This window comes from Dromaius novaehollandiae, chromosome 2 (assembly GCF_036370855.1).
Source record: "Dromaius novaehollandiae isolate bDroNov1 chromosome 2, bDroNov1.hap1, whole genome shotgun sequence".
Classification (NCBI taxonomy): domain Eukaryota; kingdom Metazoa; phylum Chordata; class Aves; order Casuariiformes; family Dromaiidae; genus Dromaius; species Dromaius novaehollandiae.
Window position 1 is genome coordinate 135,026,417 of NC_088099.1, and position 17,797 is coordinate 135,044,213.

Below are 17,797 nucleotides of genomic sequence, written 5' to 3' on the forward strand. Positions count from 1 at the left end.
ACAGTAAAATACTGTTCTGAGGACCATAATACAAGGCTTCTAAGGCTGCATGCATCAAAAACCTTACACCTTCCAGCACAGATTCTGGTCCTCCTCTTTCATTTACAGTGTCAGGACAGCACCAAACTTCTTTCTCCCACATGACTTCTGCAACCTCTGTACCAAGAGGCTAAAAAGCCTACATAAAAAGGACCAGTTCCAGGAGCGGACTGGTTTTGTTTTCATACCCTCTTTGCTGTGCAACAGCACCATCCAGCTGTCAAACAAAAAAGTGAAACGTCTTAGCACCAGTATCCAGATTTGGTTTTTGTAGTACTTTGGATCACAAAAAAAGAACACAGACAAGATGAAGAATTCTAAAACTATTACAAAAATGGAAAATCTTCTCTCTGCTTCTGAATGAATCATACTAGTCCTGTATGCTATATGCCTGTACATAAACTCAGAAGTGTGCTTTAGAGAAACTAAGAACTCAGCCCAGCTTATTTCTGCTCAATAAGACTGGCAATCTGTAGCTTACCTCTATAGCTTACCTCTGTGTTTCAGTGAGCTATGGAATATAAACTCTCAGACATGAGGAAAACACCATTATCTTCGGCTCACAACCAAAGACAATTAATCATACTACAAAAATTAATGGAAAAAACTCAACTGTTGCATACATAAGAGCCTATGTTTCAACGACCATAATTTACCACCTCAAGCCTCAGTAGTAAAAGCAAAGACAGTAACCTCCAGTGAGGGGAAAAACACCAAAAAAACCAGACTTCACAGGATAGCTTTTGAGAGGCATTATGGCATGAGGAAGAAAACTTTTGTTTTCTGAGATTTTTCCATTAAAAAGAAGTTGTGTTGTTTGAAAGTAACTACAAGACACACTCAGAGGAAATACATGAGTAAATCACATTGCTCAGAACAGGTGACTACCTGAATTAAACCCATTAAACCCATATGGCTACTGCCTAAATTGCCCTCAGATATTCACTGAGAACCTAGCTTTGCAATAACATCCACAAGCAGTTTACCATGTGTACTCACTGATCATCAGAAAGCCTCCAATGTTAGAAACTGTTCTTGCCTGTGCCTTAGCCTGTCCTGGGATCTCGCTTTTTTTTTTTTTTTTTTTTTTTGCATTGTAGGGTATTTTTTAATCACAGAATGCACCTCTTTCTGATTTTCTGAAGTCCAGTAGTTTGAAAAAACCCATACACTCTGTAAAGCAGTACAGGCTATTCAGGCCTAAAGATAAGTCAGCCATCTCTTATAAGAAAGCAAACAAACAGTGGAGACTAGTAAGTAAATAGTAGCAGAAAGAATTTGCAAGTGCGACAGCCTAGGAGAAAGGGCTTTTCTATATCCAAAAGGTGAACTAGGAAGGAAAACCTAGGATAGACAAGTGAGATACTACATGAAACTTAAACTCATGCAAGGAAGAATGAACATAATCACTTCAAGAACAGAGACTGTTTTCCCTCATACATTACTAAAACATACAGTAGATCTCAGTGTAAGCCCAGAAAATAAGATTCCAGTAACAGGAAAACAGCAAGTACTACAATAGCAACTAAAGCCATAGGAGCGAAGAGAACATGCCATTAGAAGAGAGAAGCAGCAAGACCAGAAGATTCCAGAGAGATACAACCCAAAGGAAGAGGGAGCAGTCAGCTCCCTGAAGACTCTGAATGAACAGATCAAATTGAGGCATTGGCCATTAAGGAAACAGCATGGCTAAGTCAGATCATGAAAGGAAAAAAATTCTGCTCTCACCAAGAGGGAGAACACACAGAACACATGATCTTCAAAAAGAGGACCTTCATTAGAAAGTCACTGCAGGACTACAACATGAGAACAGAGAAAGAACAAAGCTATTAGGGAAAAAAGGGTGGAATAAGAATACAAACCAAAGAGCTAGAACCAATGAAAGAACAAATCTGGGCCAAGCAGGCAAGAAAAGACTGATAAGTAGGAGGGTATTGAAAGAATTTGAAGGTGATGGGCAAGTTAGAGCTTTTGAAGTTATTACAGAAGTTTCTTCTCCATACCACAGACACAGCATGATGAACAATGACAGCAGAGTTTAAAGTACAAGTACAGAGAAAATCATTTAAAAGAAATTAAGAATTTGGCAACCTTTATTGGAAAAAGACTATTTCCCTCACCAGAGCCCACCAGAGAATTTGCTACATGGTTTGGAGACTGGACAGTTATGCACCAGGAGATGTATACTCAAAAGGCATAGAGTTACACACTCTTTCCAGTAAGAGAAAGAAAGGATATGATTGATCCACTGCTGAAACTCGAGTGAGTAAGAGCAGCCAGAATGAAAAAGGAAACGACAACATTACAAAAAGAGTAAAAAAAAGAGAAGTTCTTCATTAGTTACTAGTCAGGTCAAACAATAAGGGGGAAGGTGGAAACAAATATCCCACTAAGTATAGAAATAGGCCTCTAATGGAAAGAGATGAGAGAAGCCAGCCAGAAGGAGAAATTGGAAGCCATGAAGTCTTTCCAAAACACTCTAAATAGATACAACAGTTTTACACCATCCTCCCTGAGGTCAGCCAGAGTTCTGCCAGCTTCATTGCAGTAAGTCTTAAAGGATTTCACATGGAACTTGAGCTGATGACTTTTTTTTTTCTGTTTTACCATAGGGTGTAATTTTAAGCCAGAACACCAGAAGGTAATCAAGGTAGAAAGGTAGTGTTTCACTAGATGACAACCCGATTACACTTACTAAGTGTCCAGTTTAGTTAGGGAATCAATCTTAAGATTAGAGTTCCTGTTCAAACTGTGCGAGTCCTGTATGAGCAAAGGTTTCCAAACCCAGGCCATCAGCTGTCCAGAAAGTCTTACATGGATGTACTATAGTTAAACCTGCAATGTCACTCAGAGTATATGTTTACATGTCTACTAGCTTCCCCCAAGTGAAGTATCTGTTTACTATCCAGAGAAGGTACTATTACTACTCAGTTCAGACCTGAGTTCAGTTTTATCTTCATCAACCTCTCTAACCTTGTAACAAGCAAAGCTTACCAGTCTGATTTATAGCAAGCTTCTGCTTTCAGTGGTGAGTGCGGTGGTGAGCCTCCTCAAGGACAACTTGTTAAATCTGCAGTTTTAGTTCATGAACAGTCTTATTTAAACCAGGGACATGGAACAGTTGGCACGAAAATACTGATGCACTCACACATGAGAAATGCTGACTGATTGTCAGAATAGCTAGATACAAGAAATATGCTGCAGAGAATCTTTCTAAATCTGCTTCATCCTTAGAACTATATTGCAACTCCCACCATCACCCCCTTTTGAACAAACTTTTTGGCAGTCCCATTAATTTGATAAAGACTTCACTTGTTATGGAATGCTACTTCCAAAGTGTCTAGACATAAGTTGTATCAGTACCCAGTTTCCAGTGGAAGACCAAGTTCCCATGAGGGTAAGTATGAACAGAACCAAGAAGTCCTATTTCAAAATTCAAGAGCTTATTTTAATTCCAGATATGGCAACAGTAAAGTTGCCAGTTTAAGAAGCTTGCTGCTGACAAGTCTTCATATGTACAGTGAAAAGAGTAAAACAATGCCAGTTTGTAGTCAGCAGGGCTTCCCTATTGATTCCAACATTTTCTTTTGCTCTTCTGCCGAAGGCATCTCTGGTTTCACATCATTTCTTCTCCTTTGCATCTTAATACCACGCTGAAAATAGAAGAAAGCGAGAATGAGAACACACATTTCTCTGAAGTCTTTGCCTCTACTGAGCTCCTACTGAATAAGGTTCTTCATAGAAGTACTTTTATATATCGGAATCCAGATATTCTAAGTCTGATTGACTGATAGCTTAAGCTAAGTACCAGTGCATCTACTTATCTGACAGTTCACCTTGCTGTTTCAGGAGACAGTGAAATCAAGTACTCTTGAAGAATTACAGTATTCCCATGACACCATGTCAGACTAACATACAATTGTCTGACAACAGTTTTTTCATTGTTTGTGCAAGCATTTAAAAGCATCAGCTGAAGAGCTCTTTACTTGCAGGGCTCATGCAAAGAAAATAGCAGTTCAACTGCAGACAGTTCCTCATAAAACTTTTCTACCCAGAAGGAGAAGGAAATAAAGACATCAGATGAAGAATGAACTTTTCCTAAGCTTTATCTTAGGTTAAGGACAACATGACCCAAAATAATGAAAAACTAGATAGGCATTTTACCTCAGATAGCTTTCCTTATAATAATTTAAAACAAAACTTGTTACTAGAAATATCTGGCTTAGATTCAGAGGGAAACATATCAGGTATTGTAAGAACATTCACTTACAAATCTAAGAGGGTAAACTTAGGAGAGCCAAGTATAGTCTGATGTACATCTGCTTAAGTCTTCCAGCAGCACATATTGAGACTACCTAGGAACTATACCTAGGTCTGTAGGTCACTGTAAAAACAGGAGTAGTCAGCACCAATTAAATCTAAAGAGTCCAGAAAGCAGTCTATCAGAAGTAATATAGTTACAGCAAAGTATGGAGTAAAATTTCAGCTCTACTGTGCTTAAACCTGCTTACCCAGAATTTTCTGCAGCTTTTGTACTTCAAAAAATAATCAGTACACATACTCTTGTCATAGTTGTCATCCATACATTTTCTAGAGGCATCTGTTTCCTTTAACAGGGAAAGGATACTTCAGACCTGTGAGAAGTTACCATACTAAAAGTATACAAATTCTAAAGAATCATTGAATGTCTACAAAGATAAAAGGCAGCTACTCAGATGAAAAAATATTGAGGAAAGGAGGCTAACATCCATCACAAAGCATAGTAAGTAGCCCCAAGCAAGCCCAATTCATTTGGAGACAAAAGTTAGGACAGGAGTCCACAGGATAGCTGTTTGCGAAGATGCTTGGTTCATTTTAAAAGTCTTCTGTGGGTTATACCAACCTTGTCTAACCAGGATTTGACTCTTAAATTAAGGACACAAATTTCAGAAGATTGCTACTATTTGTGTTACTCCTATTTATGAAGAATTACTGGTTGCCATTTCACACTTGCTACAAAGTGATTTTCAGCTTGTCTCTGCCCCCTCCCCCCTCCCCCACTTCAAACTCTTAAAGAAATTTTATGCAAGATCTTCATGCAAAAGTGCTACCCACAGTGCAATTTCTGCAAGAATTATCTTAATATTTTAGCCTAAAAATGTATAAGCAGAAATCACAATTTGATCTTACCACTACACATGGGTTTGTATTATGGTCTCTAAGCTGTTGCGCATGTCTGGACCTTCTAGATGGATGCTTGCACCTTGGTTAGAAACAAAAAAGAAGCACATTAGATATGTATTTTTTGTTGCATTGGAGGATTAAACTTGAATTTCCTTCTCAGCATCTAGTGAAGACCTCAGTTCTGCACAAATAGCTTAAAGAAAACAACTGTTTTGCAAAATTGTATTTCAAAGGGGAGGGGAAAGAAAGAAAGGCACTGTCTAACAGCAAGACAACTCAAACCAGTTTAGTCCATCACCAAGATGGTTACTACCTGATAAATTCCTACCAGGAGTGAAGCCACTGTGGTGTCCCTTACACCAGCCTGTCACATTGCTAAGCAGGTTAACATGTCTAGTATTTTGGACAAACAGCTACATGAAACAGCCAACACTTCAGACACTCATCCTTCAGTTAACGGGGCTGGGAAGCAAAGCACAAAAAAACTTCCCCAGACTTGTACCTACTCTTTGACTGGATCATGACATCTGCATCCTTTACTGATCTTTCCCAGATGTATAGAAGCTTTCTCCTATATTGCTGTATCAGACAGGTATTTGACAACAGAAAAAAAGCTGTTTCTCTGCAAGGAGATAGCCACTTACAGCATGCTTGACAGCCTGAAACCTCATTTTTGACCAGTTTTAGCCTGGCACTGAGTCTAGGAACTGTGAGCTTGAGAGACAGTGAGAATCCAGTGCCAATAGCCTAGTTGATTCAAGATTGCTCTTCTTGATGTTATCAGCAGACCCTTTGCTACATCCCATGCATTAGCTCTGGAAGAGATGTGGTGGTGAAAGCAGCAGTTCCAAAGACCAGTTCTAACAAAAAAGCTAAATGAATGTTTACCACGTGACTGTTTGAGCCAACACACATAGGAACACAGGACTGAGGAAAAGATGGTCCTTAACAGCAAAACTGAAGTACAGTTGACTACAGAGATGAAGAAACAGCACCTTTGCTTGGTCTCAGTTTATTTTTTTCTTAAGATATTGCTCCTAAGTCCATGCTCAAATGTGTTTCTGTTCATGTTTGTGATTGATTACTGTAGGTCTGCAGTAAAAAGCTGATTCTGTGCAATATCAGCTACCAAAAAGTCAAATACTGCTGGCCATTACCCACAGAGAAACTCACCGAAAACAATGTTCTAGAAGAAGGTTTTTTTCCTCCAGTAAAAGTAAACAGAGTAAATAAACCTTAATTTTCACATTTAGAACTTCAGTATAATCTCATAGCAGCTAGAGCACTTTCTTTTACTCCCCATTGACACAAACAATTTTATGGACACAGGTCTTAAAAAAAGCATCAGGAAACCCTTCAACTTTCCTTTGAGAACCATCCAGTGTTTAAGCTAGCTTTAATAGCTAGCTAAGTTGTTTTTTTTTTTTTTTTTTCCTTAAATGGGTGCAGGAGTATTTTTTGACCAGGCACTTAGAACTAAAATGGGGACACAGGCAAGCAGAACAATAGCATTATCCCAGATTTGAAAGCAGGAACAAACAAAAAAACAGAAGCAGCATACCACAATACCTCATCTAAGTCAGTACTATGGACACAAGATTTTCAGAGGTTTGTTTACATCCAGTTGTAACTCAGTGTTACACTGATTTTGGAAGTGTTAGTAAGTACCACCAAAGCAAGTATGTTTTAAGGTGTACAGTATTAATTGACTTCAGTCTTCTCCTCAAAGATGATTCCCAAATGATTTGTGGGCACCATCAGCACTGTTCATTATACACATTGGAGTTAACATTTTCAGTTTGATTACAGTACCAGGGTCTACTAATGTGCCAAATCTAGGAAAACAATGTGTAGAATACACTGAACACCTACTTAATGAACGGGCAGTTTGGGCTCCCATGAAGCTGCTGAGTTCAGAGTAGGCAAGTGCTTAAACTAAAGTGCTTTAATAGTACTTAGTACTATTAAAAGTCTGATAGTTCCTGTACACATTCCCTCCTCCCTCCCCTTTCCAAAGTTCTTCAAAAATCTGAAACATTATCAGCTAGAAAGGGCAAGCAGGTCACATGCAAACACTGCTATTTGATTAAATTAACAGTTTGGCAGGAAGTGAACTTTTCCCACAATTTTTACACATCTACATGCTTCCCTTCCTGCTGTAAGGCTACAGGTCTGAACCCAACCACAACCAAGGGCTTGTCTATTCCACAGTTCTTAATTATGTTTTAACACATTAACAGTTGTGCACTGTACCACAGAGAAATATATTTGTTGCTAGCACTCTCCAACCTTAAGGCTTTTTCAGTTCATAAACCATCACGATATTTTCCATGGGCTCCTTCCATTAAAAGATTTTTAAGTATATATTTACATAGAGCATTGCTAGTTATACTGCAATACAGACCAGGCTATTAAACCTTCGGGCAAAGGCTGTGTAAAAACCACTACAGCTTTCACCGATATTACAACGGGGAAAATGGAGGGGGAAGGAGGCAGTGAGCAGGTCTACATGCTGCACACTACAGAGCCGGTCTGCCTGCCCCGGGCTCCGGAGCATGGCTAGGGGGGCGAGCCGGGCTCAGACGGTGAGAGGAGGCCACCGCAGGGCCAGCCAGCGCCCGCCTCCCCCACGGACGGCGAGGGGCCCACGCCGAGCGGCAGCGGCACGGTCCCGCTCTCCCTGCGCCGCGCGGGCAACGGCGCGCCTAACCGCCACCGGCGCCCCAACCGCCACCGGCGCGCGCGCGCAGGCCGCGCTCGGCACCACCTGCCGCGGAGAGCGGTGCCCGGGCCCGGCCGCAGCGCAGCCCGCCGCCGCCACCGCCCGGCCCCGCGGCTCCCTCGCCGCCGCCCGACGAGGCAGGGCTCCCCCCACCTCCCTCAGGACGAGCGAGCGCACCCCGGAGCCGAAGCCGGAGCGGCACTGCACAGGGGGAGCGGCGCCCGGGAGGAGGGCGGCGCGGGTCCCCGGCGGCGGCGGCGGCACTCACCTCCGTCCCCGGCCGCGTCCGCGGGAACCCGCGGCGGGAGGGGGCAGCCCCGTCTCCAATTCGAAAGACGTCAGCGGCTCGGGCAGCCCGCTTAAGTACGGGCGCAGCCTACCCCGCTCCCGGCCTCGCGGCTCCCCCCGGCCCAGCGCCGCCGCCGCCCACGCCCCGGCGGCGCTGAGTGGCACGGCCGGGCCGCCAATGGCGGCGGCGGCGGGCCCGCCCCGGGCTTGAGCGGCGCCTCCTTCCACCAACGGTGCGGGCGGCGCGGGCCGCAGGCGCCGGCGGCGGGGCGCGGCCGCGGCGCTGACTGACGGGGGGAGGCGTCCAACCCGCGGTGCGTGTGGGCGGCGGGCGGTGTGGGCGCGGCGTGTGCGGCAGGCTGGGCTGCACCGCAGCGCATACACTACAATGGCTGCTGGAAAGACGGGAAAGCAAACAATTTCCAGGCCCGCCGCGTCCAGCCCGAAATATGGGGAAAAAATTACAGAAAAATCGGAGAACACTGTAAAGGGTGGAAACGGGGCGCAGAGGGGATGCTGAGGCTCCCGCGGTGAGTCTGCTGCGGGTTTGGGGGGCCGGCGCCGGGGTTTAGCAGGGAAATATCAGGGTTATTTAAATTATGAAGGGGGAGGAGGAGAAGGAGGGGGGAGAGAGGAGAGGAGCAGCGAGCAGTGAGGAAAAGTTTGTGTTAATCATCCCTCCCTTCCATCCTTCTCCCCCCGTCTCCCTCAGCCCCCCACCGCCCTGCGTCGGACCCCCCTTGAGGGGAAAAACAGGGGAGGGGATGCGAGCGGTGCCCCCCTCCTTTCTTCCTCGCAGGGAGAAAGAGATGATTTTCAGAGAAACCTCTCTCAGGAGTTTCCTCCACTCCTCCCCTCCCTCCCCGCGGCGCTATACTGGTTCGCGAGCAAGCGGGCGAGGCAGCGGTCTGCCCGGGGGACGGCAGGAGGGCGCGGGGTGCCCGCCGCCGACCCCCGCGGCGGGCCGGGGCCGGGGCCGCGGCGGCGGCGGCGCGGGGCAGGAGCTGCGCGGCCGCCCCCTCCCCTGCTCGCCTCTGCGGAGCCTGTGCTGTGAATGCAGTGACAGCGGCGAGAGCGGCGAGAGGGAGCGGAAGACATTAGAGACCGCGGTGCCGAAAAATGAGGGAAAAAATTAATATAAATTCGCCCCCCGCCTCAAATCGGCTGAATTTCGCACAGAAATTTCCCCCGCGGACCCGGCTACCCGTGGGGTGTCCCCCGGCCCCGGCGGCTCCGTCTTTGGGGGGATCCGGAGTGACTTTGGGGCACTCGACCCCCCTTTCCCTGCGTTTTTTGGACAAAAGTTTTTTTTTTCATAATAAAGAAACGAATTTGCCTGCTCTCCCCCTCCGAGTGACCCGGAGGCTTTTCCCTTCCCCATCGGTGTGTGCTTAGAGAAAAGTGTGAACCCAAGTAAGTGCTGAGTCGTGTTGCATTGGGGAGGGGGGTTTGCTAACTGAAAGCAGGAGAGATCCGGAGAGAGAGAGAGAGAGAGCAGGGACAGCTTGTTGTCAGTATCATAAACAACCAAAATGGAGGGAGAACTGAGGCATATAACAAAATAAAAATCAGAAAAAATGCCAAAAAATACTTAAAAATCGGGGCAGCTCCCCCTTTTCTTCCTCAAGGTAACAGAATAAAACCCGTGTCTTCCTGAGCCCGTTTTAAGGTTTCAGGGAGCAAGGAGTTAATATTTATTATTTTTTTTTGTTGATGAATTCTTTGGAAAGGCAAAAGCCTCTTATAACTCGCCACCGACAATGAGAAAACGTGAAAATCCCTTTCAGGAGAGAGAGGTAGGGGCAGATGATAGTGCAGAAAGTGCATAACTTTGGGGTAATGTGGAGTGATCCTAGATAAGATAAATGCTGTATATGCTGCTTTATAACTTCCCTTTTCAATGTTTTTTGTGTGTTTGGGGGATTTTTGGAGATGGGGGCTCTTTCCTTTTTCCCTGTCTTTTTCTCTCCCTCTTTTTTTTTTCTTTGGGACCGGAATGCAATGCCTTTGTAGTGTCACTTTCCTGATCTAATTAGGATGTGTGAAGCAGAGAGTAAACCTTTCCGGTTTATAAAGTACGGTTTCGTTGCCTTTCAATTTCAAGTTTTCCTGGTGGCTCCCTCCTCTATTTAAACTGGATTCTTCAGAGGAGTATGGGGTTGAGGTAATGCTCCATAGGGAAAGCCCAGAGTGCTCAGAGGCAGGGCACCTCTCCTGCGGCTGGTTGCTGGTTTCCCTGGCATGCTCAGTTCACCTGTTTGTGTCCTACCAAGAATGTATTCTGCAGTCTCCTCGTTTTATTTATATAAAATAATGATGCCTCATCTTGCCTCACATTGAAGTTAATGCGAAAGTGCTGCTGATGTTGGTTCCACGTGGGATCAGGGACATAGCAGGGCATTTTAAAGAGACAGCTTCTCTTTTCCCATAGTTATCATCACCTCTGCAGTACCTCTGCCTCTAGCAAAGGGATGGTGTGGTGGTGTTTTTTTTGTTTTTTTTTTTTTTTAATGGAAAGGTGTTAAATCAGCCCTGGTCTGATAAATTAATACAGCTCGATAGGGGGAAAACATGCAGATTTGTTTGGATGAAAGTATTTCTTTTGTGTATAGCAGGTCTTCAGGGTAGTTTTCTTATGTGTTAATTAAAATGCTGTGTTTTGGAGAGTGTTTTTTGGAATGGATGTTGTAGAAATGAAATAGTCTCAGGTTGTTAATATTAAAACCTATTGCTGTTCTGCTAGCTCTGAATTCTCTGAGAGGAGACCTGTGTGTGTAACACAATTTCACTGGTGTTTTGTGAAAGTTGCAAAGTGCATTATTTTTACTTTAAATAACTTCAGTTTTGTTGGAGACACCTGAGTTTGTTCAAAAGTATTGTAGGGCTTGTTCTATACTTAAATCTTCTGAACAGTTCCAAAAGGTTTTGAAAATAGTGAAAATAACTGCAGGTTTTAATTGGCCAAAATAGGGGTTTTTTAAAAGTACACCTTAGGTGTGTAATTATAACATCCATTGGAAGAATTACCTCTGGCTTTGTTTAAAAAAAAAAAAACAACATCCTAACTGTGGTCTAGTTTCATATATGTGTGTGCATGCATGCTTTTAGCATGTGTTTTGGCTGATACAATTTTTTGCTTAATTTTTAATTTGTAAATGTTTAACTGTAATGATGTGAAATGTTCTGCTTGTCTGTGTTATCTCCTATGTATTTTAATTTTCAGTTAAATGTCCTATTAAAAAAATTAACATCATCTCTTAATATGGCAATTTGATATCTTTATGAGGAACTACACGTTTCCTTTACACATGCTTTGTTTTTGTAGCCTTTGTGTTTAATTCTAGATTAAAAATTGAATACAGGTATCTGGCTCTAGAGAGGGAAGATGGAGTACTGAACTAGTAGGGAGGCTATTTCAGCAAAGTTTTCTTTGAACTTCTTGGTGTTGAATGTAATTGTGATAGCCCTCTGCGTTCAATAGCGTGTGTTCACAAGTGATCTGTACCTTTTCTGCAAGTGTGACTAAAGAAGCTGTTGTACAGTAGTTGTTGACTAGGATGGTCTTGTGGTTACAGATTTTGGAAGAAATCTCAAAGTTTTCCAGTGACTCACAGTTGTGAAAATTAAATCACATCAACTACACTTAGGCTTGAAAAAAGGCTCATTAGGGGAGAAAAATTAATCAGTTCGTATAAAGGGATGAAATTCAACATTTTTCCAAAACTGTCTTTTCATGGTTTGGAGGTGTTTCTTATAGTTAGTAAGAATTCGTACTTTGAAGTTCCTTTCCAAATATTTCTTACACTGATTTTTCTTTTTGTTGACTGAATTTACATTCTCTCAAAATTTATAGAAATTTGATGAATTAATAACAGTGTGCCATGTCTTGGGTTTTTTTAATGCACCGGGGTAGATAGCTAGTAGTAGATGTGCAGAACTAACTTTATTAAACTAGTCGATGGTTATACTAGTTAATGAAAATAGTATTTGAGAACTCTTCAAATACTGCATCTGTGACAATCAGTACTGAAGTATTTAATATGTTACAACATTTTTACCGATTTAAGAACTTCTAAATCATCAATTTTGTAATGCTGAAAATAGTTATAGGCGTAGTTAGAGTTATTTGATCATAACAACATGTATGATACACATGTTGTGGAATATATTTGTTGACTTGCAGTTATGTGTTACAAAGTAAATTCAGTATATCCAAGCATAGCACAAAATTCAGGACATAGGGAGGAGGAAGAGGGAAGGGTGTTCTCATAGAATTTGATACTCTTCTAAAGTAGGTTTAATTTGAGGGTATAATCCAGATGATGATGATAGTAGTAGAAGATGAATATTGTTTAGGATTGTTTTTTACAAACTTAGTTACTCTCCGTATGTACAAAACTGAATTCTTCTTAGGGGGATGATGTGAGGCTTAATAAAAATAGAAGTAACTTTCAAAGCTTCTTTGCTTCTAAGAGTTAAGATAATCTTTTCTATTATACATCGCTCTGGTTCTATACATGATTCAGTAAGATTTTCAAGATTTTCTAAAATTTAAACACCTAAGGAAACAAATACTTATGAGTTGTTGCTGGCAAAGTTACCCTAGATTTTGTAGGTAAACTGGGGAGTTCTAAAAGTATTAAAACCTTTTGTAGATATCTATCAAGCCTATTGAATAGTGTTTTAAAGTTATTAACTACAGTATTCTACATCAGTTCAACAAATGCAGGAATCTAAATTCTCATGCATTAAACTTTTCCTGAATGCTTAGTTCAAGAGTGTTTCTTGGTGTGTACATTTTATTTAGTAATTAGTCTGAAAAATGAGTTTTCCCATGTAGACCTTTGAGATTTAAATTAAGAATTTTTTTTTTAAAATTTATGTAGCTCAAAAAGACACTACATACAAAGTGTAGCCACTTCTAATGGTCGCCCATCTCTGCAGTTAGTCAAAATGGTGCCCTTAGGTCTCCTCCTTTCAGGGCTGTGCATATGTTTTAAAATTAATGGGTTAAAGAAGGCACTGCTCATGTTCTAAATAAACTACTGTTTTTAACTGTTTAAAGTTATTTTGTTAAAATAGATGTTTTATTTCAGAGTCTGAAACGTAAGGGTTTTTTAATTTTGTATCTGTAACATTAGATATTTTTAAAAGTAGATTTTCTCAGCAGACAAATAACTTTTGGGAAGGTTCTTGAACTAGTTTGCCTGTTTACCAGAGGGAAATATTCTGGAAAATATGAAGTGTGTTAGACAATTGTCAGATGCAGTGTAAAGTTAAAAGCAGCTAGCAGCCACCTCCACTGAAGTGATAGAACACTTGGTTTCAAGGAGATACTCTCCAAATATCTGCAGCTAGTGAAGATTTCGCTTGCATTACTTTTGAGATAAATGTACAATATCTGTGCACCGAACTGCTAACCGTCTTTAACCAATTACCAAATATTTAGGTAGCCTTAACAACTGTTTTAAAAATAATTCAAATATGAGAACAAAGTTACATTTTGTATTGATCAGATGTAAAAAGTTTAAATTTCTGCAGTATAAGGGAAATTTTTTGCATTTATCTGAGCATCTCAATAATATAGAATTGTGTATTTTTCCTGTTAATCAAAAAATCACATTTAGCAGTTAATTAAATGTATATTGATTTTTAAATTGTGTGAACTTATAACTTGAATGTATTTCATATTGATTAACTCTCATTAGAATCACTTATGCAGCTTTCTACTTTTAATTTTTCAAGGAACATAATAACCCTGTATCTGAAATAGAATAGATGCAATTACTAATGAATTTAAAGTGAGCAGTTGTCCATCAGACATCAAATGAGAAAAGCTCCAACTGTATGCAGTTGTGAAAACCTATTATTGAATAGAATTGATCACCAGTACTGCAAGTTAAATTTTACTTTTATATAAACTGGCTTGTCAAATTATTTCTTGTCTACTTAAGTGCCAGTGTTCATCTGCTATTATCTCATCTTATAGGGATGAATTAGCAGAAACTAATAGAATTACATTTTTTTTAAGTGTTGACAAGACGTAACATGCTTTCAAAAATAGTTATGCAATAGCAGTTATAAATGATGAGGCCTTCTCATAGAATATATTAAAATAGTTAGTATTTAAATAGTTCCTGGATGTCTTCTAAACAGTTATTGCAGGATGATGGCATTAAAAGTAACCACAGTATATAGTGGGGATTTGAGATGGCTGTGTAAGTACTTGAACAGTGAAGAGTGGGAAAACTTATATAGTTAATCTCATGCTGAAGGAATAAATCCATTTGTATTTTAATCCTCTTTGCAGTAACTTCTGTTCCTTTTCTAATTCACTCACTGTTCAGAGCATAGAGATAACTCATTGACTATATTAAAGTACGTGGTCATACTGATGGACTAATTTACACATACCCAAACCTGACGGTTTCTATAGATTTGCAAGGGCATGAAAAGAATAGAATGTGGCCCAGTGTACATAATTATATTTTATTTATCTAAAGGAAAGATTAAAAAAAAAGGAAGTAAACCACTATAAAATCAAAAAGTGAGATAGATAAAACAAATGAATATAGACAAATGTGGCAGTAATACACAGAACTGTAGCTCAACTCTGAAATAAAATAGCTCAAATCAGTTTGGAGAAGTTGAGTGGCAATCAGGAAAGCAGAACCTAGAATAGCCATCCAATACAATTAGAAATAACTATGTAGAGGAACTTGGAAAAGGCAAAAGGGGGCCGTTACAGTAAACTGAATTGCTATAATCTTCTTTTGCACTTAATGTGCTAAATGCCTCTCTCAAAGGAGAATATCCCTAGAAATCAGATTAGAAAGTGTTTAAAGGGAATTATTTGTCAAAGTTGTTTTTTTACTAAAGTTAAGATAACTAATAACAATCTCTTCCACATTGTTGTAAGTAGTAGTTTATTTGGTATCATTTAACTATGCAGGTTGCACATTGACTATAATTTACTACATATTGTACGGATACTTCACCTGGAAGCCCAACATTGTATGTTGCTAACTTCCACCCTAAAAGTTTTCTTTATGGTTATGGGTCAGATTACATTTTTGAGACTGCCAAATCTAAAGTATTTCTCATGAAATAAGATGTAGCTAGCTGATATTGTCTTATTCCCATTCACTATGAATTGTCATGTAATCAAAAGCAAGGAGAATGTGTCACAAAGCTTATCTTCTCTGTTCATTCACTGAGTAATTTGTATACTACAGGGTATCAAATTTACTAGGGCATGATTTCTTAAAAAAGCCCTGCAAATCATTTGAATCTGAATTAATGAGATCTCATTACACTAACTGTTTGAACAGCAGAAAGACCCTGTGTATGCAAATTAGAATATTTTACTATACCAAGTATTTGTCACTTCTAGTGAAACAGTGTTTATCGTGTGCTGTATGTATTTATCGTGAATGTTACCTATATATATTTATATTGAAGGGAAACCTCAGGCTGGTTAGGCAGAAAGTCATGTCCTTTGAGTGAGTTGTAATACAGGAATCTTTTTGAAAAGAGACCCTTTTGAAAAGAAACCAGTGATCTTATTACAAAAAAAAAAAAAAAAAAAAAAAAAGCAGAAAGAAAGATTCTGGCAGCTTACTATTAAATCTCAATCAAGCCTGTATAGTTAGTAATAAAACATTTACAAGTTTGTAAATGTTAAGTTTCTTCAAACTCTTATTGTCACGTGTGGAATTTTCATTTATAATAATTGTGCGTTTAATACAGCTGCCTACATTCAAGGCTTAACAATAATACAGTATTTATCATACATATGTATAGATACAATATAAATATGTAAAAGTGGAAATTGCCTACAGCTATTCTTATGTTTTCATAAGATGGGACACTGCAAAGGCAAAAATTTGTGCTGTTAACTGCCTGTTATCACTGTACTGGTGCTCTTCTCCCCAGAAACATTTTAAGCAAAATGGGTATTAAACTAAAATAAAACAAATGTAAAAATCCTTTCAGGGTTTTATGCTCAGTTTAAAAATAAACTTCATTAAAGCTAATTTTGATTCCTGGAAGTTACTGTGGTCAATACACATTTAATTTGTCTCATCTAGGATGTTAGGAAACTGTGAACAAAGTAGCTTAAGAAGAGCTTAGACCTTAGCAGGTAACAATTAGACCTCAGCAGGTAACAATAGAGGCCAGTTAATTTGAATCTGGTAGGGTTTTTTTTCTTTTTCTGCTTTGACTTGACACAGTTTTCTTCAGTTCTTTAGAGTGCTGAAATTGTGTTTAGACTAAACCACTTCTAATTATACCCCAGTGCAAACATACAGCTTATGGCTATATTTTAATCAGTTTCAGAAAAAGTCATAAAAATATTATTGTATATGTCAAAGGATGGTGTTGCTACATGCTATTTTAAATGGTGTTTAAGTACAGTTATAAGCATACCAGTACAATGAAATCAGTTCTATTCCTAAACAACAAAGTTACATTATTTGTTACTTAAGAGGTTACTCAGAATCATATGTTAATTACCCTAATTATTCAGGCTGTTTTTAATATGTGTTGAAATTGTTTTAAAAACTATATATGAAATATTTATATTAAAATAGTTTAATTTCTCATTACTTGTAAAATGTAATGTTTTCCCAGTTGTAATTTTTAAAGAGTTTTTGTCTTAAATACATGAGTGTATTCTTTTCTTTCGATATCAGGACCTAACTGTTTTTTAACTTATTTTAAACTTTTGTTCTCTCAAAATCAGTTTGTGGCCCGTTAAAGTGTTGATATTGATAATTTTTGTGCTACAAAAATTGTGCTGAGGAATAATTAACTTATGCTGATGATGATACAAGTATAAAAGGGGTGGGGCATATCACAGATAACTTAATCAGTGGTATTTGAATGATGGAAACAGCCCCAAACTGGGTGCATGTTAAACTAGCCTAGGAGGAAAAGATGTCAGGCTTTACAGTATTGTAGCACTAATCAAATATGTGGTGAACAGTATCACTGTTTCTCCTGGGAAATACCCAAACACACTTGTAGCATCGATTGCTGTAGAAGGCAAACAGAAAACTAGATTATAGTTTCAGAAACGATAAACTATGAAATATGTTTCTTTGGAAAATACTGGTTTTAGAGATCTCGCCTGTAATATAATATTATTTTACCTTTGAGAACTTAACCACTTCAGAGTATTTGAGAACCAGTAAGTTAAGTCCATCTTCAGTAATACTTTTGAGATTTCAGTACAGTTTTTATCTACGCATCGTGTAAAACAAACTTCATACTCTTCATTAAGGTTAACTATTTGTGCTGAAAGGAAAGTGCATTTGAGCTGATTCATTTGATTGGAGTAGAAAGGTGTTTTGATTTGGGAAGGGTAAATATATGTGATTCTCTTCTCTTTTGCCGAAGTTAGCCTAATAAGTATGCCAAATATAAAAGGAGGCTGGATCTTTTCTCAAGCCTCGAGGGATGAGGGGGGTGCAGTTAGGAAGGGACTCTGCTGCCTGAAGCCACTAGCCCTCAGTCTCTCAGAGTATCTGTCCTCTGTGAATTGGTAATTTCAGTCGCACAGCAGTGTTGCACCCTTGAAAC

The 17,797-nt window shown here is 39.8% G+C and overlaps 2 protein-coding genes across 14 annotated transcripts in view; one reads left to right on the forward strand and one right to left on the reverse strand.

The window, feature by feature from the left end:
- Positions 1 to 3,465: 3,465 nt before the first annotated feature.
- CHCHD7 (coiled-coil-helix-coiled-coil-helix domain containing 7) lies at positions 3,466 to 8,500 on the reverse strand (the record flags this gene model as incomplete). Its single annotated transcript, XM_064505503.1, has 4 exons — positions 3,466 to 3,692; positions 4,551 to 4,646; positions 5,209 to 5,281; positions 8,193 to 8,500. Coding segments are annotated over 4 exons (579 nt in total), but the record flags the coding sequence as incomplete, so codon positions are not given.
- Positions 8,501 to 8,520: 20 nt separating this feature from the next.
- PLAG1 (PLAG1 zinc finger) overlaps positions 8,521 to 17,797 on the forward strand; it is a 73,419-nt gene continuing 64,142 nt past the window's right edge. For 11 of the 13 annotated variants that reach the window (XR_010387966.1, XR_010387962.1, XR_010387964.1 and 8 more), the window contains exon 1: positions 8,521 to 8,742. The gene's annotated coding sequence lies outside the window, so the exon portion shown is untranslated. Of the gene's footprint in view, positions 8,743 to 9,276; positions 9,626 to 17,797 lie in introns of those variants that run through there. The other 2 variants (XM_064507520.1, XM_064507521.1) reach the window with 1 other exon arrangement.